The 27,383-nt window shown below is 41.7% G+C and overlaps 1 protein-coding gene across 2 annotated transcripts; it reads left to right on the forward strand.

Moving 5' to 3' along the window:
- Positions 1 to 357: 357 nt before the first annotated feature.
- Positions 358 to 27,383, forward strand: ift88 (intraflagellar transport 88 homolog; the record flags this gene model as incomplete). 2 transcript variants are annotated; one of them, XM_079228159.1, is made up of 25 exons in its annotated part: positions 358 to 438; positions 890 to 952; positions 1,366 to 1,425; positions 1,882 to 1,935; positions 2,105 to 2,168; positions 2,276 to 2,345; positions 3,187 to 3,277; positions 3,402 to 3,506; positions 3,607 to 3,709; positions 4,349 to 4,695; positions 5,480 to 5,550; positions 5,682 to 5,768; positions 7,099 to 7,198; positions 9,050 to 9,136; positions 10,394 to 10,580; positions 11,287 to 11,395; positions 11,516 to 11,666; positions 13,064 to 13,179; positions 14,784 to 14,836; positions 15,130 to 15,195; positions 15,354 to 15,460; positions 16,753 to 16,825; positions 22,776 to 22,826; positions 25,116 to 25,217; positions 26,545 to 27,383. In XM_079228159.1, the coding sequence occupies 25 exons, from the start codon at positions 358 to 360 to the stop codon at positions 26,664 to 26,666; spliced, it is 2,520 nt and encodes an 839-aa protein (XP_079084285.1). In that variant the 3' UTR covers positions 26,667 to 27,383. The 2 variants fall into 2 exon arrangements, with proteins under 2 accessions (XP_079084285.1, XP_079084286.1); XM_079228160.1 differs by lacking the exon at positions 22,776 to 22,826.

Below are 27,383 nucleotides of genomic sequence, written 5' to 3' on the forward strand. Positions count from 1 at the left end.
TTAAAACGAAGGACAAACCACATATCTGCCTGTAATGATCTGCTATTGATCATTATGAGCTATATATCGATCGTTTCAGATAGAATCTAGCGGTTAGGTTATGTCTGTATCGTAGCAACGGAGGAAATCCGCTTCGACCAATCGTGTTAACGTGAGTCGATGATTGACGCGTAAGTAACCAATCAGACGTCGGAGAGCGTAAACCGTCCCTACCCACGCCGCGTTGAATTGTGGGATTGAAACCCTGAAACGACAACAAACTCTCCTCGCTGGTTGCCTCCTGTAAACACGTATAACGGGTTGTTTTGCGCTTATTGTTAATTTCTTATTCATTTATTTCACTTCAGCGGAGGCAGAATGGAGCACGTGCACCTGGCCGTGGAGGAGGAGGACCTGTACTCCGGATACAACGACTACAACCCGACGTTTGACTCCGAGGTGAAGCGGCCATGAGCTCTTAAACAGATATAAAGCTATACTTATGCAAAGAATAATGACACATAAACAGCATAACTCCGTTTAACTTTAACGATAAATATGTGAAGAATAACAATCTTTAAAAACACATGTGTATTAGTGTGCTTTCAGTGGCCTGAATGAACGTTTTATCTTTAATGTCACAACTCTTTATACACAAGGGGACATTCTCTTAGCCTTTATTATGCATCTACTATTTTAAATATTATATATTGTTTCTAATTTACTTGTTTGACTACTTCTCACTGATCCTTTTTTTTATTATTGTTTGGCTGCCATTTTTGTTTTGTCTTTGTAACTTTATTTTGAAAAGTGCTATGTGAATAAAATGTAGTAGTATTATTATTATTATTATTATTATTATTATTATTATTATTATTATTATTATTACTAATTATTGACAAATGTCCAGGAGTTGGAGAATGATGTGGGCTTCCAGCAAGCAGTGAGGACAAGTCATGGAAGAAGACCTCCGGTGAGTACTGACTAGTTACTTTGCAGATTCAGATTATGAATACAAAATATAATCCATTAGTACATTAATATATGTTACTAAATGTTAAGCTACCCAGCAGTAATGTTTAAGATAAGCCCCGCCTTTACCAGCTCAGCTGCAACATTCAAGTGATGAACATAGGAATGTCTCAATAATTATAAAACAGTGCTAAAATAAACAATATGTATAATTCTCAAATGAGCCTAGATAATAAAGTACTTTTGGGTCTTTTAATATATTTTGATACTAATACTTTTGTACTTTTACTCAAGTAGCATTTAAAATGCAGGACTTTATTGCAACTTTTACTTGAGTAATACTTCTTCCAGTACTGCATTTAAATGGGCAATTTGTTGATACTCATAATAATCTGTCATATCTTTATTTTCCAGATGACTGCCAAGTTTCCCGGCACGGCCATTGGAGCTCGGCCTTTAGCGACTTCCTTTGGCGTGAGTACAAAGACACGGAACAGTTCAGAATGAAACCTGGTTTGAAGACTTGAACAGCTGCAGTAGTGAACACTAAACTTTAAATGAATCAGTGCATCAAACCCACAGACTTTTATCATAGTGTTTAAAAAGAAAAAAAGAAAGATGTCAATCAGACAGTATATCAAATAAGCACCTCTGTTGCACAGATGAATTCACCGGTATGGACAGTAGGTGTCAGTGTGCCGACAACAGGATAAATACATAATATACACTCAATATAGTATATATTACAACAATATTTTATATATATATATATATATATATATATATATATATATATATATAGTGTAATATACAACAATGATGAAGAGCACTTCAATCATGAACTCTTATTCATGAACATGTTTTTATTTTTATATTTGCATCATAAATTCTATTTATTTTCACAATTCTTGTCCCTTTTGCTTCTCGAAGGCTCGGATCCCTTTGGCCTCTTCGATGGGCCGAACCATGACCGGAGCGGTGCAGGTGAGCGGCGCCGACGCACACGCAGAGTTCTTATCGGGCGCTAGCCGTCAGATCTCTCTTCCTCAGGGATTCCAGATCAATGTTGAACATTAACAATATATCGTTGTGAAAAGGGAAGCAAATGAGGAAATATATCACTATATTTTGTTTTGTTTTTCCAACGTGACAGGATGGAGCGGCCCGCCCGATGACGGCCGTCCGAGCAGCAGGTTACACCTCGTCTCTGACCCGCGGTGAGCTCAGGGAGCCGCAGTCAGATTTAGCCTTTAGCTAATTGTATTAGCATGAACCTGTATGTGTAGCTCTATGCTAACAATAAGGTATGATTTTGTATTTTCAGGCTCGACCTTTGACCCTCTGGGTCAGTCCAGAGGCCCTGCAGCCCCACTTGAAGCAAAGAATGAGGACACGTGAGTTATTATCAATCCATCTTTATTTTTATAGCACCTTTCCTGCAGCTTAGTGCAGCTCAAAGTTCTCCACAGATGAAGAACATAAGACGGAACGAGTGTGGAGCGAAAACACGACAGAAAACAAAAGCAATTCAGCAAAATTCAGATTTGACAATTTGAGACAACATGATGAATATGTAATAAAATACCATTAAAAGCTATAATAACAGATAGTTACTAAAGTACTAAAACAGCGTGTCACAAAATCTAGTTAAATAAAATTAGAATTGCATTAGAATAAAAATGTTCCACTTCGATTAAATTAAATAAGTGTATAACATAATGTAAACATAATTATAAAATGCAAATAAAGCATTCTTAATCAAAGGCCTGGCTGAATAGGCAGGTTGTAAGTTTATATATATATATATATATATATATATATATATATATATATATATATATATATATATACGTTTTACCTGCATCATCCAAGATTAGTGTTTTCTCTTTTGATCTAAAGATGCATATTCTGTCAGAATAAAGTATATAATTGTGTGTATATATATATATATATATATATATATATATATATATATATATATATATATATATATTAATATAACAATATAACACTTCTTGCAGTGGAACTAAAACATATTTAATTATGGGTTACTACTAGCTAATAAATCCAAACTGGTATTAGAATATGCATTGAGACACATGTTATTCTCTCCACTCTGAATCTAAGTGTGAGAGAGGAAGAAGCTTCGGTCCCTCTTCAGATGTAACTGTTGTCTCTCAGCATCCGGCCTCACGTCACATGACCTGTGGTTCTGTGGTTCTGTGTTGCCTGCAGGCCCGAGGAGAAGATCAAGATCCTGGAGAAGAAAGTGAACGACCTGATCAAAGAGAGCTGCATGGCTCAGAGCAGCGGAGCCTTGCAGCTGGTCAGTTTGGTTTAGTCAGGGAGAGAAGGGAGGAGAGTGGCTGTGATCAGTGTGTCTGTCCGCTGGACGTGTATCTTCACATGAAGCTCCTGTGTGTGTCTGTCTTCCTGCTGTGTCTCTGCAGGCTCTTGAAAAAGCCAAAGAGGCCGGCAGGAAGGAGAGAACGCTGGTGAGGCAGAGGGAGCAGTCTGGCAACGCGGACCACGTCAACCTGGACCTCACCTACTCTGTGAGTAGCATTGAGCTTCAGATGTCTAAAAACAACTGGACTTGTGTTGCACGTTATTATTATTATTAATAATAATAATAAACGTGTCTGTCGCTACCAGGTTTTGCTCAACCTCGCCAACCAGTATGCGAACAACGACATGTTCCCAGAGGCCCTGAACAGCTACCAGGTGATCGTGAAGAACAAGATGTTCAGTAACGCAGGTGAGCACATGAGCTTCAGATGCATATATATATATATATATATATATATATATATATATATATATATATATACTCATATGACTACTCAATCATGCAGGAATATGGCTGTAATATCAAAGAGGATATTTGTTACTGTGATCGTTGTCTGGGAATGCAGCATCGAAGTACACATTATTATGATAACATGAGTTTAAATCAAACTTAAACTGAAGAAAAATAAATATTCTCTCGTAAACTGTAGCACAGGGATATTAATTATAAAACACATAATTGGAAACAAGAACTTACACGTAGTATAGCTTTAAGAAAACTGCCATATTTATGTCTATATTATATATTGACTCTCAAACATTAAGAGGTTTCTAATGGATTACATCAACAAAAGAGTTCATGCATTTACAGTGTTTTTGTTATCTAGTTTATATCTAAATGTAAATTATGTATGTTAGTTTTGGCAATAATGTACCCTGAACATTCATGCCAATAAAGCTCATTTGAATAAAATGTTTTGTGAGAATTCTGAACATATTCGGCTGGTGAACTGGTTGAAAAGACAAACCCACACGTCAGTCATCGTGCTCGTCCCATAATGCCTTGCATCGTGTCCCTCGTTCCTTTGCCGCGTTTCACGACCTCCAGGCCGCCTGAAGGTCAACATGGCCAACATCTACGTGAAGCAGAAGAGCTACCCGAAGGCCATCAAGTTCTACCGGATGGCTCTGGACCAGATCTCCAACGCGCACAAGGAGATGCGGATCAAGATCATGCAGAACATCGGCGTGGTGTTTGTGCGCATGGGCCAGTACTCGGACGCCATCACGTCCTTCGAGCACATCATGAGCGAGAGCCCCAACGTGAAGACGGGCTTCAACCTCATCCTGTGCTACTACGCCATCGGGGACCGCGACCGCATGAAGAAGGCCTTCCAGAAGCTCATCTCCGTGCCGCTGGGCGTCGACGACGAAGACAAGTACCTCCCGTCTCACGTGAGTCGCCTGGCCGGTGTCCGTGGTTATTGTTTATTTATGGAAAAGCATTTAGGAAACGGGGTTTCTTCCCTTTCTCTCTTTGGTCCGGAGCTTCATCCATAACGTTGACGGTCAAGTTATAAATGCTTTATTTTTCTTTTTGCATGTTTATTCATTGTGTTTCCAGCTGATATTTCTGCACAGTTGCAGATAACGTGCAGTTCCCTCTGAAGGTTCCCTCTGATGGTTCCCTCTGAAGGTTCCCTCTGAACAGAACCTGGTTCCCTCTGAACAGAACCTGGTTCCCTCTAAAGGTTCCCTCTAACAGAACCTGGTCCCTCTGAAGGTTCCCTCTAACAGAACCTGGTTCCCTCTGAAGGTTCCCTCTAACAGAACCTGGTTCCCTCTGAAGGTTCCCTCTGAAGGTTCCCTCTAACAGAACCTGGTTCCCTCTGAAGGTTCCCTCTGAAGGTTCCCTCTGAACAGAACCTGGTTCCCTCTGAACAGAACCTGGTCCCTCTGAAGGTTCCCTCTGAAGGTTCCCTCTGAACAGAACCTGGTTCCCTCTGAACAGAACCTGGTCCCTCTGAAGGTTCCCTCTGAAGGTTCCCTCTAACAGAACCTGGTCCCTCTGAAGGTTCCCTCTAACAGAACCTGGTCCCTCTGAAGGTTCCCTCTGACAGAACCTGGTCCCTCTGAAGGTTCCCTCTAACAGAACCTGGTCCCTCTGAAGGTTCCCTCTAACAGAACCTGGTCCCTCTGAAGGTTCCCTCTGACAGAACCTGGTCCCTCTGTCTCTCAGGATGAAGCCGACCCCGGTCTGGTCCTCGAGGCGATAAAGAACGACAAGCTTCACCAGATGGAGAGAGATCTGTGAGAACAACACTCGTCTTCGCTCCGTCACAAGATCATGTTGTTGATGATGTTGTTGATGATGTTGTTGATGTTGATGTTGTTGTTGTTGATGTTGTTGTTGTTGTTGTTTTTGCATGTGCTCCACGTAGAAAGGTCCTGGCTGAGAAGTACATCATGACGGCGGCCAAGCTCATCGCTCCGGCCATCGAAACGTCCTTTGCGGCCGGATTCGACTGGTTTGTTGTTTTTATTTTTCTCCTCAACATGAAACCTGTTCTTAAGCTGCTGATATGAGGGTCTAACTAGACTAGAGTCTTTCTGCTGAACCTCAATGGGATCATCTGGGACTGAACATCCAAACCGAGGGCGTTTCATTGGATGCCTTCAAGAGTTTTCCCTTGATTCCCTTTTATCAGATTTCAGATTTCCCTGAATTTCTCCTCCAGGGCAAATATGGAAACAACTGTTGCGCAATAGTTTTTGTAAGATTTGTGAGCCACTAAAAGAAACTTCAACTCTCAGAGGGAAGTTTGAAAGCAGCAGATGAGAACGCTGAGCCAGAATCAAGAATTTTATATATATATATATATATATATATATATATATATATATATATATATATATATATATATATATATCTCTTCTCTCTTCTCCTCTTTCTCCACATCTGCGCTCCACACCAATGTTTTTATTTATTTTTTTAAACTAGCGCAGCAGGTTTGGTCATCGCTTCAGAGGATTAAGAGGATTTCATGCCGCGTGGGCGGCCAGAAGAAATAGAAACGGAGAAGTAAAAGCATTGTAATATAATAATATAATTTATATCGACTCAAGTAGACAATCTGATTTTCACCCGTAGTGCGTCTGCAGAGCTCTGATTGGCTAGAAGCTCAGCTGAGTTTAAGTAAAAGAAGTTCATGTGTTTAAACTACTGGATTAAGAGTAAGAAGTATCCTGCAGAACAGCTGTTAGAAACACAATGTATTGTATACAAGTACAAAAGAGCCGTGAACAAAGTAAAGGTAACTTAACGTTACTACTTAGAAACTAAGAGACTAAGTATAACCACTAAGTCACTTGTCAATAATGAATAATAATAATAATAACAATACATTGTATTTATACAACACTTTCATACATAAAATGCAGCTCAAATGGGAATAAAAACAAAAAGAAATGCATCATGTCCATTAAGGCACTGTAAGATAATCCAGTGCCTCTCATGTCTTTTCATATTTAATATTCATACAGTTATGCTCAATAACACAGACTCTCTCCACCTCCCTACATTCGGATTTTGAGTGTAATTGATTTGCCAAAAAAAAAGATGAATTTATTTATTTTGGCCATGACGATCGTATGAAGTAAACATCTGATACTGTTTTAAGTATTAAATGGATCAGATAAACGTATCGGCCACATAGGAACATGCATCTTTTCAGTATATCTTTGGGTCCGGTGCGTCTGGTTTATCGCTCAGATTGAGATGAAACTATAACTTCATCCTTTTACAGCGAGCATCAAACGATGTGACACCGCTCATGTGTTGTTGTTGTTTGTTTCTAGGTGTGTGGACATGGTGAAGAGCTCTCAGTATGTGGAGCTCGCCAACGATCTGGAGATCAACAAAGCGATCACCTACCTGAGGCAGAAGGACTTCAACCAGGTGATGCTGGGCTCAGCTCTTAAAGGGCCACGCCGCTCCTTTCATTATTATCATAATAATAATAAAGCTCCTTTAGTCTGCGCTCGTTGTTTGATTTGATATTTGAGAGTAGAATTAAAACATCCGTTATAAACAATTACAAAAGTGTCAGATAGTTCCATAAGAGCTGAAACAGAAACATTGTATCTTTTCTTATTAGTTTTATTAATGTCGCTGTCGTATTATTGTGTTATGTTTCTGAACTTGGAAGGAATGTCGGAGTAGCAATTACGTTTATGCATTGTTAAAGTACTAATAATATTAATAATCTTTATTTAAATGGCACATTTCATACAGACTATGTAGCTCAAAGTGCTGTACATTTAATTCAAATTCAATAAAAACAGATAAAATAAATAAAAGCCGTAGAAAGAAAGAAAGCATTTTGCTCTTTCATTTTAATTGTAATAAAACGATTCAACAGAAGAATAAAAACTGGATACTATTTGACATTTAAAAGGACAAAATAAATCTCCCTTCTACGTGCCTACAATGTGTATGATCCGGTCTCTGTCGTCCTTTTTGTTTAATTTTTTTCCATCCTTTTTATTATCCCAACATTGCATCACCGTACGTTTTTTGGCATTATTGATTTATTGATTTCTCCTGTCATGAACATCTCACTCCTTCTCATTGCCTCGTTCTCTCGTCTCGTTTCCTTCCCGCCTGCATGCCTCAGGTTGAGGTACGTCGGCTTCTGGTTCCTTTTATTAGGTTGAGTTGTTGTTGTTTTCCCTCCCTGACATGCTGCTGCTTTTTATGAATATTGACATATTGACATATTGACATATTGACATTGACATATTGGCATTGACATATTGGCATTGACATATTGGCATTGACATATTGGCACTGCCAAGCAGTTATTGTTTTAAGAGCCCACAGACCAGAAGGGGAAATCTGTGTGCAGAGAGGAAATATATAATATAACTTTGTTTTTTTTCCCAATTATATAAAACTGCAGCAGTCCACTGCCACAATTTGAACAATTAAGCAAAAATATATATTTATACGCATACATACATTTTTATATAAATCTATATAATTAATGTTTTTAAAAATTAGGAACAAATAATAATAAATAAAAGCTAACAATGGCAATCACATGAAATTATAAATAAATGCTTTTCCTTGGTGTATAAAAAGGAAATTAAAAAGTAAAACAATCTACAAAGATTAGTATTTACTCACTTACTTATGTCGTGTAAACAATGTGTGTTTTAAGTATTAAATAATGTCTTTGGCACCAAAGTGAGGGGAAAAAATACTTTCAAAGGACATTTTTACAGAAATATTACGGCATAAAAAGTCGACTAAAACCGTTATTTGGGGGGGAAAAGTCAGAAATAACATCTTTTTCCAAAAATTATTGTTGTTTTGCAAATTTTTCATAGTTTTTTGTGTCTATTTATTTCATATTTCTGGGTTTATTTAGCTGATATTGAAGACTTTGCAGCCTCCTGTACATCGGTGCATGCGTGTGGTGCTTCCTGCTCTTCTGGTGCTGCAGCGTCCTGCAGCTGCAGTTTGTCCAGACTGCTACAGCTTATTATTATGTTGGAAAAACTTCCCCAGTATGTAAAGCATTCACAGAACATAACGACCAACAAAGAGCTTTATTTAAAAACCCTGCAATCATCAAACTCTTTAAATGGGAATTCCTTGTTCAGCTTTATATCCTGTAGCATTCATTACGATTGGATCTTTTATGTGTGGAGGTGTTTTACTTCCCGGGGGAGTCGGCTTGCGCTGAAGCTTCACAGTACCTCTGTTGACCTTTGACCCTGACGGCCGTTCCTCGTGTGTTCTCAGGCGGTGGAGACGCTGAAGACGTTCGAGAAGAAGGACAGCCGAGTGAAGAGCGCCGCAGCCACCAACCTCTCCTTCCTCTACTTCCTGGTGAGACGCTCCTCATCTTCCTCCTCTCATCTTCTTCCCCTCTCATCTTCCTCCTCTCATCTTCCTCCTCTCATCTTCCTCCTCTCATCTTCCTCCTCTCATCTTCCTCCTCCTCTCATCTTCTTCCTCCTCTCATCTTCTTCCTCCTCTCATCTTCTTCCTCTCATCTTCCTCCTCTCATCTTCTTCCTCTCATCTTCCTCCTCTCATCTTCTTCCTCTCATCTTCCTCCTCTCATCTTCTTCCTCCTCTCATCTTCTTCCTCCTCTCATCTTCTTCCTCTCATCTTCCTCCTCTCATCTTCTTCCTCTCATCTTCCTCCTCTCATCTTCCTCCTCTCATCTTCTTCCTCTCATCTTCCTCCTCTCATCTTCCCCTCTCATCTTCTTCCCCTCTCATCTTCCTCCTCTCATCTTCTTCCCCTCTCATCTTCCTCCTCTCATCTTCCCCTCTCATCTTCCTCCTCTCATCTTCCTCCTCTCATCTTCCTCCTCCTCTCATCTTCTTCCTCCTCTCATCTTCCTCCTCTCATCTTCCTCCTCTCATCTTCCTCCTCCTCTCATCTTCTTCCTCCTCTCATCTTCCTCTCTCATCTTCCTCCTCTCTCATCTTCTTCCTCTCATCTTCCTCTCTCATCTTCCTCTCTCATCTTCCTCTCTCATCTTCTTCCTCTCTCATCTTCCTCTCTCATCTTCCTCCTCTCTCATCTTCTTCCTCTCTCATCTTCTTCCTCTCATCTTCCTCTCTCATCTTCTTCCTCTGTCATCTTCCTCTGTCATCTTCTTCCTCTCTCATCTTCCTCTCTCATCTTCCTCCTCTCATCTTCCTCTCTCATCTTCTTCCTCTGTCATCTTCCTCTCTCATCTTCTTCCTCTCTCATCTTCCTCCTCTCATCTTCCTCTCTCATCTTCTTCCTCCTCTCATCTTCCTCTCTCATCTTCTTCCTCCTCTCATCTTCCTCTCTCATCTTCTTCCTCTCTCATCTTCCTCTCTCGTCTTCCTCTCTCATCTTCCTCCTCCTCTCATCTTCTTCCTCCTCTCATCTTCCTCCTCTCATCTTCCTCCTCTCATCTTCTTCCTCTCTCATCTTCTTCCTCTCTCATCTTCTTCCTCTCTCATCTCCTTCCTCTCTCATCTTCTTCCTCTCATCTTCCTCTCTCATCTTCCTCTCTCATCTTACTCTCTCATCTTCTTCCTCGCTCATCTTCCTCTCTCATCTTCCTCTCTCATCTTCCTCTCTCATCTTCCCCTGTTGCAGGAGAAGGACTACGACCAGGCCGACCGGTACGCCGACCTCGCCATGACGGCTGACCGCTACAACCCGGCCGCGATCATCAACAAGGCCAACACGATGTTCGTCAAGCAGGACTTTGAGAAGGCTGCAGAGTTGTACAAGGAGGCTCTGAGGAACGACTCCTCCTGCACCGAGGCCCTCTACAACCTGGGTAACGAGCAGTATAATGGAGCAACCTCAAAGGGATAGTTTGGATTTTATTTCTTTAAATGGGGTTGTTTGAGGAGCACCAGCAGGGGAGCGTACGCTGTATTCAGAATGTTCTCACCACTTTACCTTGCTGTTATTGCTCTCTTTAAAGCCACTAGACTCTTTTGACAAAACCCAGTGTTTTTACCTCACAGAACACGTTGTGCTCGTCCACGACTTCTTCAATCGGTCCGTTTGTTTGTGTTATTTTGGTGGAGTTTGGTGTTTTTAAAGGGAGAGTCCGGATTCACCAAAATCCCACAATGATACAAGCTAAGCCATGGTAAAAATGACTGTTTTTGTCAATGGAGTCTAAATGTCAAAAAAAAATTGTCTCCATTTAGTCACTCCCACATAAAAGCTTGGGCGGAAATGCCAAAGTCCAAGATGTCCCAAGTTCAGCGGCGCTAAGCAAGCGTACAGATCACAATCTCCCAAAAAGTAAACCTTCTCGCTGTCAGCTTCCATAGTCTGGAATATAAATTTCAAACTGAAGCTGAGTTTTTCTTAATTCAAGTTGGAAAAACATTTGCTGCTGAAAATGTCCACTTTCTGAATATTAAGGACTTTGTGTGTCACCAGAGGAACATCTGCAGGTGTCAAAGAAACGTACTTGAGTGACCGCTTTTGTCCCCTTGACCCCTTGTCCCCTTGTCCTCTTGTCCCAGGTCTCACCTACAAAGGCCTGAATCGTCTGGAGGAAGCTCTGGACTGCTTCCTGAAGCTCCACGCCATCCTGAGGAACAGCGCCCAAGTCATGTACCAGCTGGCCAACCTGTATCCTACCGGCCAGCCGATGTGTGGCTGTTTCTCTGTATTTGCTTCAAACAGTCGTACGCATGGAGATGTTTCTGTTCTTTGAGGGGTTCAAACCCGTCCTTGACTCGCTGGCTCCAGGTATGAGCTTCTGGAGGACCCCCAGCAGGCCATCGAGTGGCTGATCCAGGTTCTGAGCGTCACCCACACGGACCCCCAGGCCCTGGCCAAACTGGGAGAGCTCTACGATGGCGAGGGAGACAAGTCCCAGGCGTTCCAGTACTACTACGAGGTACTGGAATATGTAGTACGACTACGAGGTAGTGGAATATGTAGTCCTGCTACGAGGTACCGGAATATGTAGTCCTACTACGAGGTAGTGGAATATGTAGTCCTACTACGAGGTACCGGAATATGTAGTACTACAACGAGGTACCGGAATATGTAGTACTACAACGAGGTAGTGGAATATGTAGTCCTACTACGAGGTACCGGAATATGTAGTACTACTACGAGGTAGTGGAATATGTAGTCCTACTACGAGGTAGTGGAATATGTAGTACTACTACGAGGTACCGGAATACGTAGTCCTACTACGAGGTAGGGGAATATGTAGTACTACAACGAGGTACCGGAATATGTAGTACTACAACGAGGTAGTGGAATATGTAGTACTACAACGAGGTAGTGGAATATGTAGTACTACAACGAGGTACCGGAATATGTAGTCCTACAACGAGGTAGTGGAATATGTAGTACTACAACGAGGTACCGGAATATGTAGTACTACAACGAGGTACCGGAATACGTAGTACAATAGAGAGCTAAGTCCCGCCCCTTGCAGTGGGCCACCGTGGGAACTTATTGAGGAGGAAATATGTACAGTTGTCAACGACGAGAGAGACAAATAATGATTTGATCCAGTTTGACTCGTGCCATGAAGATCATTTTTGCACGTCAAGAAACATTTAGGCGTAAAACTGTTGAAGTATCAGACTGAAAATACGTATTTTTAGAAAGATGACTCCAAAGCGGCGTGAGGTTGTTCTCACTTCACCAACAACGTGTCTCACTCCTTCTTTCTCTTCCCGGCTGATCAAAACAAAGAAAGAGTCGCTGCATAAAACACATCAGCTAACGTAACGCTACATTTGGAAGCTAGGTGAGCTAGCTGGCCGAGCCAACGACCATGTTTGTGACGTGTAGTTCACACAAAACTCGATGGTACGAGCTGAGAGAGTCTTGACCTGCAACATTTTATCTTTTAAATGACGGATCAATCACAAGACCCCACGTTTGAATCTGCAACTTTTTTAAGTTTAGCAAAATGTTCGCGGGTGATTTGATAACTAACAAAGAATATTATTCTTTTACGTTACAAGAAGAACAGAAACAGACAGAAACAGCTTCTTGACCAATGTGTTCTTGATTAATAAGAAAATCCTACCTTGCTCCATCTTCTTCTTCTGTTGCGTTTCATGGCGGTTAGCATCCATAAGTGCTGCATCAGCGCCCCCTGCTGGACTGCCCTCTTGCGCAATCTATCCCAGCATTGCCAGAGCACGTGGGAAAAGGCGGCAGACGGAAATTTGACTGAATGTAGAAGTCGCTCGCGGAGCCTCAAAGGTTTATCTTTGTATAATTCACTGTGTGAACGAGGCTGAACGCTCTGCTGCTTGTGGCTTCCAGTCCTTCAGGTACTTCCCCTCCAACATCGACGTGATCGAGTGGCTCGGGGCGTACTACATCGAGACGCAGTTCTGCGAGAAGGCCATTCAGTACTTTGAGAGAGCCACGCTGATTCAGTAAGTAGCCACCAGGTACATTCACCACCAGGTACATTCACCACCAGGTACAGTCACCACCAGGTACATTCATCACCAGGTACATTCACCACCAGGTACATTCATCACCAGGTACAGTCACCACCAGGTACAGTCACCACCAGGTACATTCACCACCAGGTACAGTCACCACCAGGTACATTCATCACCAGGTACATTCACCACCAGGTACATTCATCACCAGGTACAGTCACCACCAGGTACATTCATCACCAGGTACATTCACCACCAGGTACATTCATCACCAGGTACAGTCACCACCAGGTACAGTCACCACCAGGTACATTCACCACCAGGTACAGTCACCACCAGGTACATTCATCACCAGGTACATTCATCACCAGGTACAGTCATCACCAGGTACATTCACCACCAGGTACAGTCATCACCAGGTACATTCACCACCAGGTACAGTCATCACCAGGTACATTCACCACCAGGTACAGTCATCACCAGGTACAGTCATCACCAGGTGCATTCACCACCAGGTATATTCATCACCAGGTACAGTCATCACCAGGTACATTCATCACCAGGTGCATTCACCACCAGGTACATTCATCACCAGGTACATTCATCACCAGGTACATTCATCACCAGGTACATTCATCACCAGGTACATTCATCACCAGGTACATTCACCACCAGGTACAGTCATCACCAGGTACATTCATCACCAGGTACATTCATCACCAGGTACATTCACCACCAGGTACATTCATCACCAGGTACATTCACCACCAGGTACAGTCATCACCAGGTACATTCACCACCAGGTACATTCACCACCAGGTACCTTCACCACCAGGTACAGTCATCACCAGGTACATTCATCACCAGGTACATTCATCACCAGGTACATTCATCACCAGGTACATTCATCACCAGGTACATTCATCACCAGGTACATTCACCACCAGGTACAGTCATCACCAGGTACATTCATCACCAGGTACATTCACCACCAGGTACCTTCACCACCAGGTACAGTCATCACCAGGTACATTCATCACCAGGTACATTCATCTTGACGCTAGATCTGACTGTTCAGATCCAAAGAAAATACCCAAAATACCCAAAACTTAAGTATTTCTTTCGGTAAAGTCAAGTTTATCTTCAGAAGTATACACACATATTTAGCGCCCAAACACACATCCAGACTTCTCTCGTCTTCTGTTTCCGGTCGCTTTCTTCAAAATGACACAACAATAAAACTTGGTTTTATTAAATGAAATAATTTCTTAAAATGCACAGTAGCTTTTATTCCCATGTTTTTTATTCTATTTGAGCGTTTTTTCTTTTTCTTCGTTTTCTTTTCTCTTGGCTCTTTAACGGCTGTTTTAAATTGTATTTAAATTTCCTTTTCCGGTGTTTCTTTTACGCTTCGTCTCGGTGTTCTTTTGATTTACATCTTCTCTCAACAACCAGGAAGCTCGTCCTCATCTGGAAGTCGTTTTGCCTTCCAGCTGAATTCAGATTTAATATTATGTTACACCTCTCTCTTCTTATGAAGAAGTGGTGCAGTGAGTGGTTTGTTCACTGTGTTTCCTCTCGTGTTTCCTCAGACCCACTCAGGTGAAGTGGCAGCTCATGGTGGCCAGCTGCTACCGGAGAAGTGGTGAGCGCAGTCTGTTTGTGTATTTTTATTTTTGTATTTTTTGTCTTATGTATTGGTATCCTTAACAAATAGCATTCTGCAAGAAAACAACACTTTTTTTGTTGTTGTATTCTCAAAAAAAGTATTTTTCAGACAGGAGGTTTTGCTCCTCAGCCATTGAATATCATTATAAATAACTTAACTCCTGTTAATACTGAACACCAGATGATAGAAAAGGAAAGCCAAGTATCTGATGAAGGTTTATTCTGATCGAGTCAACTTTAAGACCCTTTTTCTCTTTTCTTTCTTCACAGGAAACTACCAGAGAGCTCTGGAAACGTACAAAGACATCCACCGCAAGTTTCCAGAAAACATGGAGTGTAATTCATCTCGTTCCTCTACGCAGCTTTGAACAGAACCGCTGACCGGCAGGAGATGAGTTCACGGAGTGTGTGTGTGTGTGTGTGTGTGTGTGTGTGTGTGTGTGTGTGTGTGTGTGTGTGTGTGTGTGTGTGTGTGTGTGTGTGTGTGTGTGCAGGCCTGCGTTTCCTGGTGAGGCTGTGCACAGACATGGGACTGAAGGAGGTTCAAGAATACGCCACCAAGCTGAAGAAAGCGGAGAAGATGAAGGAGATCAGGGAGCAGGTATCTCTCTCTCTCTCTCTCTCTCTCTCTCTCTCTCTCTCTATCTATCTATCTATCTATCTCTCTCTCTGATAATTGTACATTTATAAAATGACACAGCCGAACTGCATGCTGGGTAGAGCTCGCCCACTATCACACCAAGAAGAAACTCCGTAACAGGAAGAGACAGACCGTAAGGATCAGGAGGAGAAGGAGAAGGAGAAGTAGGAGGAGGAGGAAGAGGAGGAGGAGGAAGAGGAGGAGGAGGAAGAGGAAGAGGAGGAGGAAGAGGAAGAGAAAGAAGAGGAGGAGGAGGAGGAGGAGGAGGAGGAGGAGGAGGAGGAGGAGGAAGAGGAAGAGGAAGAGGAGGAGGAAGAGGAGGAGGAGGAGGAGGAAGAAGAGGAAGAAGAAGGAGATGAAGCTGCTCAGTGAATGAAATGATGATGACGAGCAGAACATCTCACATGTTGTGTTTATGATATTTTACCAAAATCTATTAATCAAAGTCATGAGAGGAAAGTGAGAGAATAAAAATCTGTTGATCTATTTTCTACGTCTGATCTAAAAAGTTTTCAGGATAATCTTTTAAAATTCCTTAAATCACTTTAACTGTGAAACAGGTGACACATTAATTTGTCAGGTTATTAAAATAAAAAAACTGTTTTACTTTTAAGTAAAAAAATTTTTTTTATATAAATTAATTAAATTATTTTATTGTTTGCTGTTGTAAAACTCATTTCATCCACAAGAGGCCGAGTTTCCCAAACGGTAGATAAAAATACATTTACAGCCAAAAGAAACGTCACATAACTTACTAACACTTTGAATATTATTCTGACCAACCCTCATCTTTCACATGATCTTAAGTTATAAACACAGGAAAGAAAAAACAGTTCAGATCTGACTCAGAGCAGAATGTTGAATTCTCACTTTCCTCTCCAGGCTTCTGTACAATTCTTTATTCTTTAAACATTTTGTCTCCATCGTTGTTGCTCACCGCTCGTTGCTGTGGTGCCTTCTAGTTCATAGTTTATTTGACATGTTTATTCAGGTCAAATTCCACTTTAATTTGTATTTAAATGCTTCTGCCTAGCGTTTTGTTGGATGGTATTAATAAAAGAAAATAGTTTTCAACTGACTTAATTAACGAGACACAGAGGGAGAGACGAATACAACGAAGACGTCAACAGAACCGACGACCCAGCATGGAAGGAGTTTTACTCTCCACAGAACCTGATCTCATCTGGATCGCCTAAATACGTTTCAGTTCAATTAAAACGTTTGTATTATTCCTGATCTCCTCTCTTCCTCAGAGGGGGAAGTCGGGACGGGACGGCAGCGCCAGGAGTCGGCGGGAAGGACGAGAGGGCAGCGCGGGCAGCACTGGTGAGTCGGTGGTTCCCATGGAGACCTGCTGGTCTGGAGCTTGAAGCTCAGATTCAGCTTCTGGTTTTAATCCAGATTTAGTCGATTTTAGACGTTTTATGTTGAAAAGGCTACGGAGGAAATATAGAAATATAATAGATGGTGAGCTCTGGGAAGGTTTTGCATTGAACGCAAAGTTTTCTTTGGAGAACGCAGAAGTTGAGCAAGAGAACTCAAACGTTTCTCTGGAGTACTTGTACAGTCAAAACAACGTGTGTGTGTGTGTGTGTGTGTGTGTGTGTGTGTGTGTGTGTGTGTGTGTGTGTGTGTGTGTGTGGCCAAAGCCTGTAATGAACTCTTCATGTCCGTCACCACTTCTCTCTCCTGTTTGTCTTCATGCTGCTGGACAGCAGGCGTCTCCACACCCGTCCTCACGTCTCCTCAGAAGGCCAGCGGGATTCTGGGTACACTACAGACACTACAGACACACATCTTTATTCTACAGACACTACAGACACACGGCTTTTATCTACAGACACTACAGACACACATCTTTATTCTACAGACACTACAGACACACGGCTTTTATCTACAGACACTACAGACACACATCTTTATTCTACAGACACACGGCTTTTATCTACAGACACTACAGACACACGTCTTTATTCTACAGACACTACAGACACACGTCTTTATTCTACAGACACTACAGACACACATCTTTATTCTACAGACACTACAGACACACAACTTTTATCTACAGACACTACAGACACACGTCTTTATTCTACAGACACTACAGACACACGTCTTTATTCTACAGACACTACAGACACACGACTTTTATCTACAGACACTACAGACACACGTCTTTATTCTACAGACACTACAGACACACGTCTTTATTCTACAGACACTACAGACACACGGCTTTTATCTACAGACACTACAGACACACATCTTTATTCTACAGACACACGGCTTTTATCTACAGACACTACAGACACACGTCTTTATTCTACAGACACTACAGACACACGTCTTTATTCTACAGACACTACAGACACACATCTTTATTCTACAGACACTACAGACACACAACTTTTATCTACAGACACTACAGACACACGTCTTTATTCTACAGACACTACAGACACACGTCTTTATTCTACAGACACTACAGACACACGACTTTTATCTACAGACACTACAGACACACGTCTTTATTCTACAGACACTACAGACACACGTCTTTATTCTACAGACACTACAGACACACGACTTTTATCTACAGACACTACAGATACACGTCTTTATTCTACAGACACTACAGACACACGTCTTTATTCTACAGACACTACAGACACACAACTTTTTTCTACAGACACTACAGACACACGTCTTTATTCTACAGACACTACAGACACACATCTTTATTCTAGACACTACAGACACACAACTTTTTTTCTACAGACACACATCTTTACTCTACAGACACTACAGACACACGTCTTTATTCTAGACACTACAGACACATGTCTTTATTCTACAGACACAACAGACACACGTCTTTATTCTAGACACTAAAGACACATGTCTTTATTCTAGACACTACAGACACACGTCTTTATTCTAGACACTACAGACACATGTCTTTATTCTACAGATACTACAGACACACGTCTTTATTCTAGACACTACAGACACATGTCTTTATTCTATAGACACTACAGACACACGTCTATTCTAGACACTACAGACACACATCCTTATTCTAGACACTACAGACACATGTCTTTATTCTACAAATACTACAGACACACGTCTTTATTCTAGACACTACAGACACACGTCTTTATTCTACAGACACACGCCTTTATTCTAGACACTACAGACACACGACTTTACTCTACAGACACACGTCTTTATTCTAGACACTACAGACACACGTCTTTACTCTAGACACTACAGACACATGTCTTTATTCTACAGACACTACAGACACACGTCTTTATTCTACAGACACACGTCTTTATTCTAGACACTACAGACACACGTCTTTACTCTACAGACACACGTCTTTATTCTAGACACTACAGACACACATCTTTATTCTACAGACACACGTCTTTACTCTAGACACTACAGACACATGTCTTTATTCTACAGACACTACAGACACACGTCTTTATTCTACAGACACACGTCTTTATTCTAGACACTACAGACACACGTCTTTACTCTACAGACACACGTCTTTATTCTAGACACTACAGACACACGTCTTTACTCTACAGACACACGTCTTTATTCTAGACACTACAGACACATGTCTTTATTCTACAGACACTACAGACACACGTCTTTATTCTAGACACTACAGACACACGTCTTTATTCTAGACACTACAGACACACGTCTTTCCTCTACAGACACACATCTTTATTCTAGACACTACAGACACATGTCTTTATTCTAGACACTACAGACCCACGTCTTTACTCTAGACACTACAGACACACGTCTCTATTCTACAGACACACGTGTTTATTCTAGACACTACAGACACATGTCTTTACTCTAGACACTACAGACACAAGTCTTTACTCTAGACACTACAGACACAAGTCTTTACTCTAGACACTACAGACACAAGTCTTTACTCTACAGACACACGTCGTTACTCTACAGACAGCACATGTCTTTACTCTACAGACAGCACATGTCTTTACTCTACAGACACCACGTCTTTACTCTACAGAAAGCACATGTCTTTACTCTACAGACACACGTCTTTACTCTACAGACACCACACATCTTTACTCTACAGACACACGTCTTTACTCTACAGACACCACACATCTTTACTCTACAGACACACGTCTTTACTCTACAGACACCACACATCTTTACTCTACAGACATGTCTTTACTCTACAGACATGTCTTTACTCTACAGACAGCACACGTCTTTACTCTACAGACATGTCTTTACTCTACAGACAGCACACGTCTTTACTCTACAGACATGTCTTTACTCTACAGACAGCACACGTCTTTACTCTACAGACACCACGTCTTTACTCTACAGACACCACGTCTTTACTCTACAGACAGCACATGTCTTTACTCTACAGACACACATCTTTACTCTACAGACACACGTCTTTACTCTACAGACACGTCTTTATTCTACAGACACACGTCTTTACTCTACAGACAGCACATGTCTTTACTCTACAGACACACGTCTTTACTCTACAGACAGCACACGTCTTTACTCTACAGACACACGTCTTTACTCTACAGACAGCACATGTCTTTACTCTACAGACACACGTCTTTACTCTACAGACAGCACACATCTTTACTCTACAGACACACGTCTTTACTCTACAGACACCACACATCTTTACTCTACAGACACACGTCTTTACTCTACAGACACCACACATCTTTACTCTACAGACATGTCTTTACTCTACAGACATGTCTTTACTCTACAGACAGCACATGTCTTTACTCTACAGACATGTCTTTACTCTACAGACAGCACACGTCTTTACTCTACAGACATGTCTTTACTCTACAGACAGCACACGTCTTTACTCTACAGACATGTCTTTACTCTACAGACAGCACACGTCTTTACTCTACAGACATGTCTTTACTCTACAGACAGCACACGTCTTTACTCTACAGACATGTCTTTACTCTACAGACAGCACACGTCTTTACTCTACAGACACCACGTCTTTACTCTACAGACACCACGTCTTTACTCTACAGACAGCACATGTCTTTACTCTACAGACACACATCTTTACTCTACAGACACACGTCTTTACTCTACAGACAGCACATGTCTTTACTCTACAGACACACGTCTTTACTCTACAGACAGCACACGTCTTTACTCTACAGACAGCACATGTCTTTACTCTACAGACACCACGTCTTTACTCTACAGACAGCACGTCTTTATTCTACAGACACACGTCTTTACTCTACAGACAGCACATGTCTTTACTCTACAGACACACATCTTTACTCTACAGACACACGTCTTTACTCTACAGACACGTCTTTATTCTACAGACACACGTCTTTACTCTACAGACAGCACATGTCTTTACTCTACAGACACACGTCTTTACTCTACAGACAGCACACGTCTTTACTCTACAGACACACGTCTTTACTCTACAGACACACGTCTTTACTCTACAGACAGCACATGTCTTTACTCTACAGACAGCACATGTCTTTACTCTACAGACACCACGTCTTTACTCTACAGACAGCACGTCTTTATTCTACAGACACACGTCTTTACTCTACAGACAGCACATGTCTTTACTCTACAGACACACATCTTTACTCTACAGACACACGTCTTTACTCTACAGACACGTCTTTATTCTACAGACACACGTCTTTACTCTACAGACAGCACATGTCTTTACTCTACAGACACACGTCTTTACTCTACAGACAGCACATGTCTTTACTCTACAGACACACGTCTTTACTCTACAGACAGCACACGTCTTTACTCTACAGACAGCACATGTCTTTACTCTACAGACACCACGTCTTTACTCTACAGACAGCACGTCTTTATTCTACAGACACACGTCTTTACTCTACAGACAGCACATGTCTTTACTCTACAGACACACGTCTTTACTCTACAGACAGCACATGTCTTTACTTTACAGACACACGTCTTTACTCTACAGACACACGTCTTTACTCTACAGACACACGTCTTTACTCTACAGACAGCACGTCTTTATTCTACAGACAGCACACCCGTTGTAGATGTGCAGCCGTAACACCTTCCCAGATCAGATGACTGACAGCGCGGCCTCGTCTGTAGCAGCAGACTGGTTGCAGCTCTCCTTCACTACAGACACACAACAAACACAGACTCACACTCAGACGCTCCGGCGCTGGAAACCTGGCGCTTCGGCAGATTTCAAACGCAATCCAGACAAACGTAGAGAGAGCTGCCAAGAGCTGGAGAACGAGGCCAGCTGGGCTCTGGAGCAACGGAGGAGAAATATACATATTGATTTATATATTTAGATAGATATAGACTTCATTCATCCCCAGGGGGGGATTTGTTTATGGCAGCAGCAAGCAAAGTCACATATTAAGTATGGAAAATACTCAATATATACAATAGCAGAGCAGAACATATTACATTTCAAATTAAAAGTGTATATAAAGTGTATATAAAGTATATACAGTGACTAACTAAACGACAAAAGTGGTGCAAGGGTTATTGATGATTAATTGAAGGAGGATCTGGCCAGAGGTGATTTATTATAAAGTATTGTTTATTTATTTATATATTTTTATTGATTTATGTATATATATATATATATTTAGATTTATTACATGTTTTTTTTTATTTATTTATATATTTCTTTAATATATCTTTATGTATCTTTATTAAAGATAAATACTAAATTCACTTTTTTTTTTAAGCATAATCCACCTTCTGAGGCTGATAACGCTCAGAGATCAAATAAATAAATAAATATATTTTATATATATTTATTTATGTGTTTATTTACCATGTATCTGACTCCCCCTGCCAATACTTATTTATTATTATTTTTATTCCCCCATGTCCCATGATAAATTAGATCAGTAAAACCTCACACTTGTTTTCCATTTTGTTTCTAGCTGCTAGATCTGTAACATGTTTGGCTCGTTTGCGTCTTTTAAATCTCGGCGATGACTCTAAGTTGTTTCACTCCAAACCCTCTTCTTGCTTCCTCCGGTGCTCAGAGACGGACGTGAAAGCAGGTGAGAGAACCGACGCTCTGAAGCTCCAACAAAGAGCTGCTCAGCTGTCTGTGGTTTCCTCTTTCCTCTCTGAGTCCAACGCTGTCCTCTTCCTGTCTTCCTCTGCTCTCCGGCTCGCTCTGTTCCCTCGCTTCCTGTTTGCTGCCCAGTTTCTCAGTGCGAGTCCAAGCAGCTCAGTCCTCTGTCGGACTCGGGGAGAGGTACGTACCGTCTGCCCTGCTGGACACTCCACTGCGACGTCTCTCCCAAACCACAGTTCCATTCCTGAGTTAGTCTCAAACCTTCACAACCACATCTGTTCATTCCTTCACAGACGCTCTGCAGTAACTTATACGTTATAATATCCGTTTCCACAACACTGAATATTTAGCTATAAATGTGCATTGTGTAATTGTGTTATTTAATCAATCTGCAGCTATCTGCTGTACAAATATAACAAAACTAATTATAATAATAACAAACCGTAACTTTAATGCAACAATAATTATAATCCAATAATAATGTAAGATTCTGAAATGGGCCGTTCTGCTTCAAGAGTACTTTTACTTTTTAGTACTTGAAGTATATTTTGCACTTTTTGTTGACCACAAGATTTTTCCTCATAGCAATGTATTTCTAAACTGAAGTATTGATACTTTTACTTGAGTAATAATTGAGTACTTCCTTTACTTTACCCATGAAGAACATTCAAGTCTGTTTTTACACCAGTTTTCCTGTTTATTTTATCTTATAAAAGTCCTGAGGAATACATATACTCCTTAATACTTCTTAATATTCCTTAACACTATCTGACCGACACATAAGAGGTGGAAAGTTGACGGGCAGCTGTGATGTTGTGAGTCAGTGTTTGCCCTGAGGAGGCGTCGCACAACACTGGTTCAGATGTGAGGGAAACACACACCTGAGAGTTCTGCCTGTATAACGTCTGACTATGTTCTGTAATGGGAGGCTTTGATTTCTCTCCAAAACGACTTCCGTCTTCACACAGAAAGATGCAACTTGTGCCTAAATGTTTCTTATAATGTGTTTTTTTTATTTTACTTCTTCAGTTTTTATCAGCTGACTTTTGGTGTTCTTGCTCTCTCAGTGCAAATAACTTGCAACAACCCTTTTCCAAGTATAACAAAATAATACAAATCCAAATAAGTCTGAGCAGGAAAGTGAGTTCAGAAGCCAGAAAGTTGACTCATCGATATCGATCCCAACTTTTAATGGTGGAAAGTGTTGCACACGATCCATTCTGAACCTGGCCTCCACGCCGCCGTGTCATCCCTCGTTTCCCACTCCAGTGTTTTAAGAGAAAGAGAGGAAAAATCCCCACCGAAGCGTTCCAAGCAGAGAAAAGGGGAACGAACCTTTCGGTCGGTGCGTTCTCGTGAGGCGGCTGGTTCCAGTTGCTCGGCTCTACCTGGCAGCCAGATGTGGGCGGCGGCTGTAATCACATCTGTCCGTCAGCCCGCTGCAGACAGCTGGTCTGCGTCTCGCTGAATGAACTGTAATTCTGATTTGGAGAGAAAAACTCTATAACCACATATTGGCATTCGGAGTATAATTGTACATTTAAATAGTTTGCTGGGAGGCGGATCTGGAGAATAATTTCTGTTATGATTAACGATGAAGAACGAGCTCCAATGAGCAAACTGCAGCACGTTAGCAGTTAAAATACTGGAGGGAATAAATCGTTCATTTATCTTTACACAGTGTAATAAAAACAAAAGAAGTAAAGGGATAATAAACCAACGTATTAAACAAAATGAAGCCTAAACTTTGCAGCAATTCCAGGATGATAAGAATAATTACAGTGAGAATAAGAAGAAACTTAATTTTTTTACATGCAAAACACGCAGCACAAAGTGCTTTGAAATAAAGAAAAATACACATTAAAAACAGGGAAAATAAGATGGAGAGTAAAACCCACTGAATAATAATATGAAACCCAGTATTTATTTATCCATAAACACAGCAGCAGCATCATCCGGGTCTTTTTGGTTTTCTTTTGGTTCTATCAGTGGTGGAGATTTTAATATTTAGGAGGAAAGCTGAGAAAGTATTTTGCGTCGCTGGCTTGGTTCTACCAACCGAACAGAACCCAGAACCTGCTGGTCCGGTCCTTCAACACACACACACACACACACACAGACACACACACAGACACACACACAGACACACACACACACACACAGACATCTCACATCTCCACCATGTTGACTTTAACCAGAGTGAGATAAACCTGCTCGCTCTCAGTTTGACCTCCGTGACCTTTGAGTTCTTCTAGTTTCTCACGTTGTTATCTGACGGCTGTCTGGGGGAGAGACAGTCTTCAGTTGAATGATTGCATACTTTAATGGGTCACACACACACACACACACCCTGATGATGTCCAGCTTTGAGGAACGTTTAAACATGTTTTTTTACTGTCAGAATTAGCAAATATACTTAATAATGTCCCATTTTTTGTGTATGTGTGTGTGTGTGTGTGTTTGGTGCAGACAGCAGCGGCAGCAGCAGCAGAAGAGAGCGGCTGAGCGCCAAGATGAGGTCACTTCCTGGTTCCAACGAGCCGTACGAGGCCAGCAGCCCGAAGGAAATAGGTGAGGACTCACTTCTTCTCCTGTTCATCTTTGAGCTGTTTGAGTTCCTCAGTTTCACCGAGACGTTGACCACCAACCTACCACATGTACAGGAGAGAGGACGTTCCCTTTTCAGTCTGATTGAATAAAACAAACTGTTTATTTATTTCAGCTAAATGCATTTTCCCTGGCATAGTGTTTAAACCCTTTGATGGGTCAAAAGTGACCATCTTTGCATGTCATGCATTTTTATACTTCACAAACACTTAATGGGTCAAAATGACTTATATATTCTCCATTAAATTTGATTAAACCTTTTGATTTGTTTACATATTTACAATAAAGAACATTTAACATATTTTTTTGCAGACCACTCCCCCTCAATGTCACTAGTCCACCTTTATGCTAGATAGATTAGTTGTATTACAACTGTTGTGTTAAAAAATCATTATCAAAATGTCTGGACCATCTAAGAAGGCACTCCTTTATGTCATATATGTGCTATTATTAAATGTTCTGTCTCTTTCCCCCAGCTGGTCATCTTTGACTTTTGACCCATGTCTACAGGTTTCAGTTCGATGAAAATGTTGAGGGGTAAAGGGAACCTACGACTGAGGAATGTTCATGGATCAGATAAGGGCTTCATTTAAGCCCTTTATGATTCATAAGAAGATTCAGAGCTTCAATAGTTTAGTTGAATCTTGCTATTCTGTTACCGTAAAAGTCGGGTTATAAGCCGCTACTACCTTCGGTGGTTGTCCTTGCTAGCTCCCCGCTGTATCCAGCTAGTGCTGCTGGTAGCTCTCTGCTAGCTTCCCACTGTAGCCAGCTAGCGCTGCTGCTAGCTTTCCGCTAGCTCCTCGCTGTAGCCAGCTAGCTCTCTGCTAGCTCCCTGCTGTAGCCAGCTAGCGCTGCTGCTAGCTCCCCGCTAACTCCCAGACAACCACCGAAGATAGTGGGACCAGCCTCGGCTTGACGCCCGACTCGGGCAGCGGGGCCGCGGGCAGTAGCAGCAGCAGTGGGGAGCTAGCAGCAGCGCTAGCTGGCTACAGCGGAGCGCTAGCGGGGGCTACCACCGAAGGTAGTAGCGGTTTAAAACCCGACTTTTACGGTAGTTTGGAGTTGGCTTTTTGTTTTTAATAACTGATGATGATTTAAATGTAGACTGCATGGAGCCAGAAGTGGAGGTGAAATGTTTGGAGCGCGGAGCAGACATTGCTCCTTAATAAAGCATTCAGCGCTCAGACGCTTTGAGGGTTTTTAGCAGCGTTTGCTGGTAGAAACGCTCTGGAAGCTCCTCAGATGGAGCTGTAGTGACAGCGGACCCTGCGTTCCCTCTCGTGTGCAGACGCGTCCTACGTGGACCCCCTGGGGCCTCAGGCGGAGCGGCCCAAGACCGGGGCCAAGAAGCGCGTGGACGACGACGACTTCGCCGACGAAGAGCTGGGAGACGACCTGCTGCCGGAGTAGCTGCTCTTCATCACCGAGAGAAAACACCAACGCACTTCCTCCTCTTCAGCAACCAACACACACACACATGTTCCGGGGTCGAGACTTCATGAGGGTCCAGAGTGAGACGTTGTCGATGTCTTTGACTTGATTTCACGGTAAATGATGCCAGAGGAACACCTGAAGACACACACTGTACATGCAGGACTGTTTCCCCTCCTGCACAAAGAACTGTGAATAACAAAAGAACAATCACAAAGCAGAAACACACGTTTTCTTTACGTTTTAGCCCATGAAGTGCGTAGACGTTGTAGATCTTCTCTGGACAGACGGATCCTCTCGAGGAGGTAAACGAGTTCTTCTCAAAAGCACCGGGCTGCGTTTTCACCTCCCTTTGACCCGCGCTGTGGCACGCAGCCAAAAACAATGCAAACATATCGCTGTCGGAATATTTTTGACTGCAATGTGTGAGAGTGTGAGAGCAGCATGGAGCCTTCTGGAAAATCCATCACCACCAAACAACAAACTTATGAAATACATCCGTTCCTTTTTTTACATTTTGTACTTGTTTGAAAAATGTTTATTTGTGGTATATTATTTATTACTTTGTCGTTTGTTTGTATAAATAATATTTTACCTATTAAAGAAAGAGTCACTGACAATCTGAGTTATTAATGTAAATGTTTTGGGGATGAGGCAGCAGATCAAACAGAAGATTAATAAGTATTAAATGAAGTT

This window comes from Taurulus bubalis (genome assembly GCF_910589615.1).
Source record: "Taurulus bubalis genome assembly, chromosome: 1".
NCBI lineage: Eukaryota > Metazoa > Chordata > Actinopteri > Perciformes > Cottidae > Taurulus > Taurulus bubalis.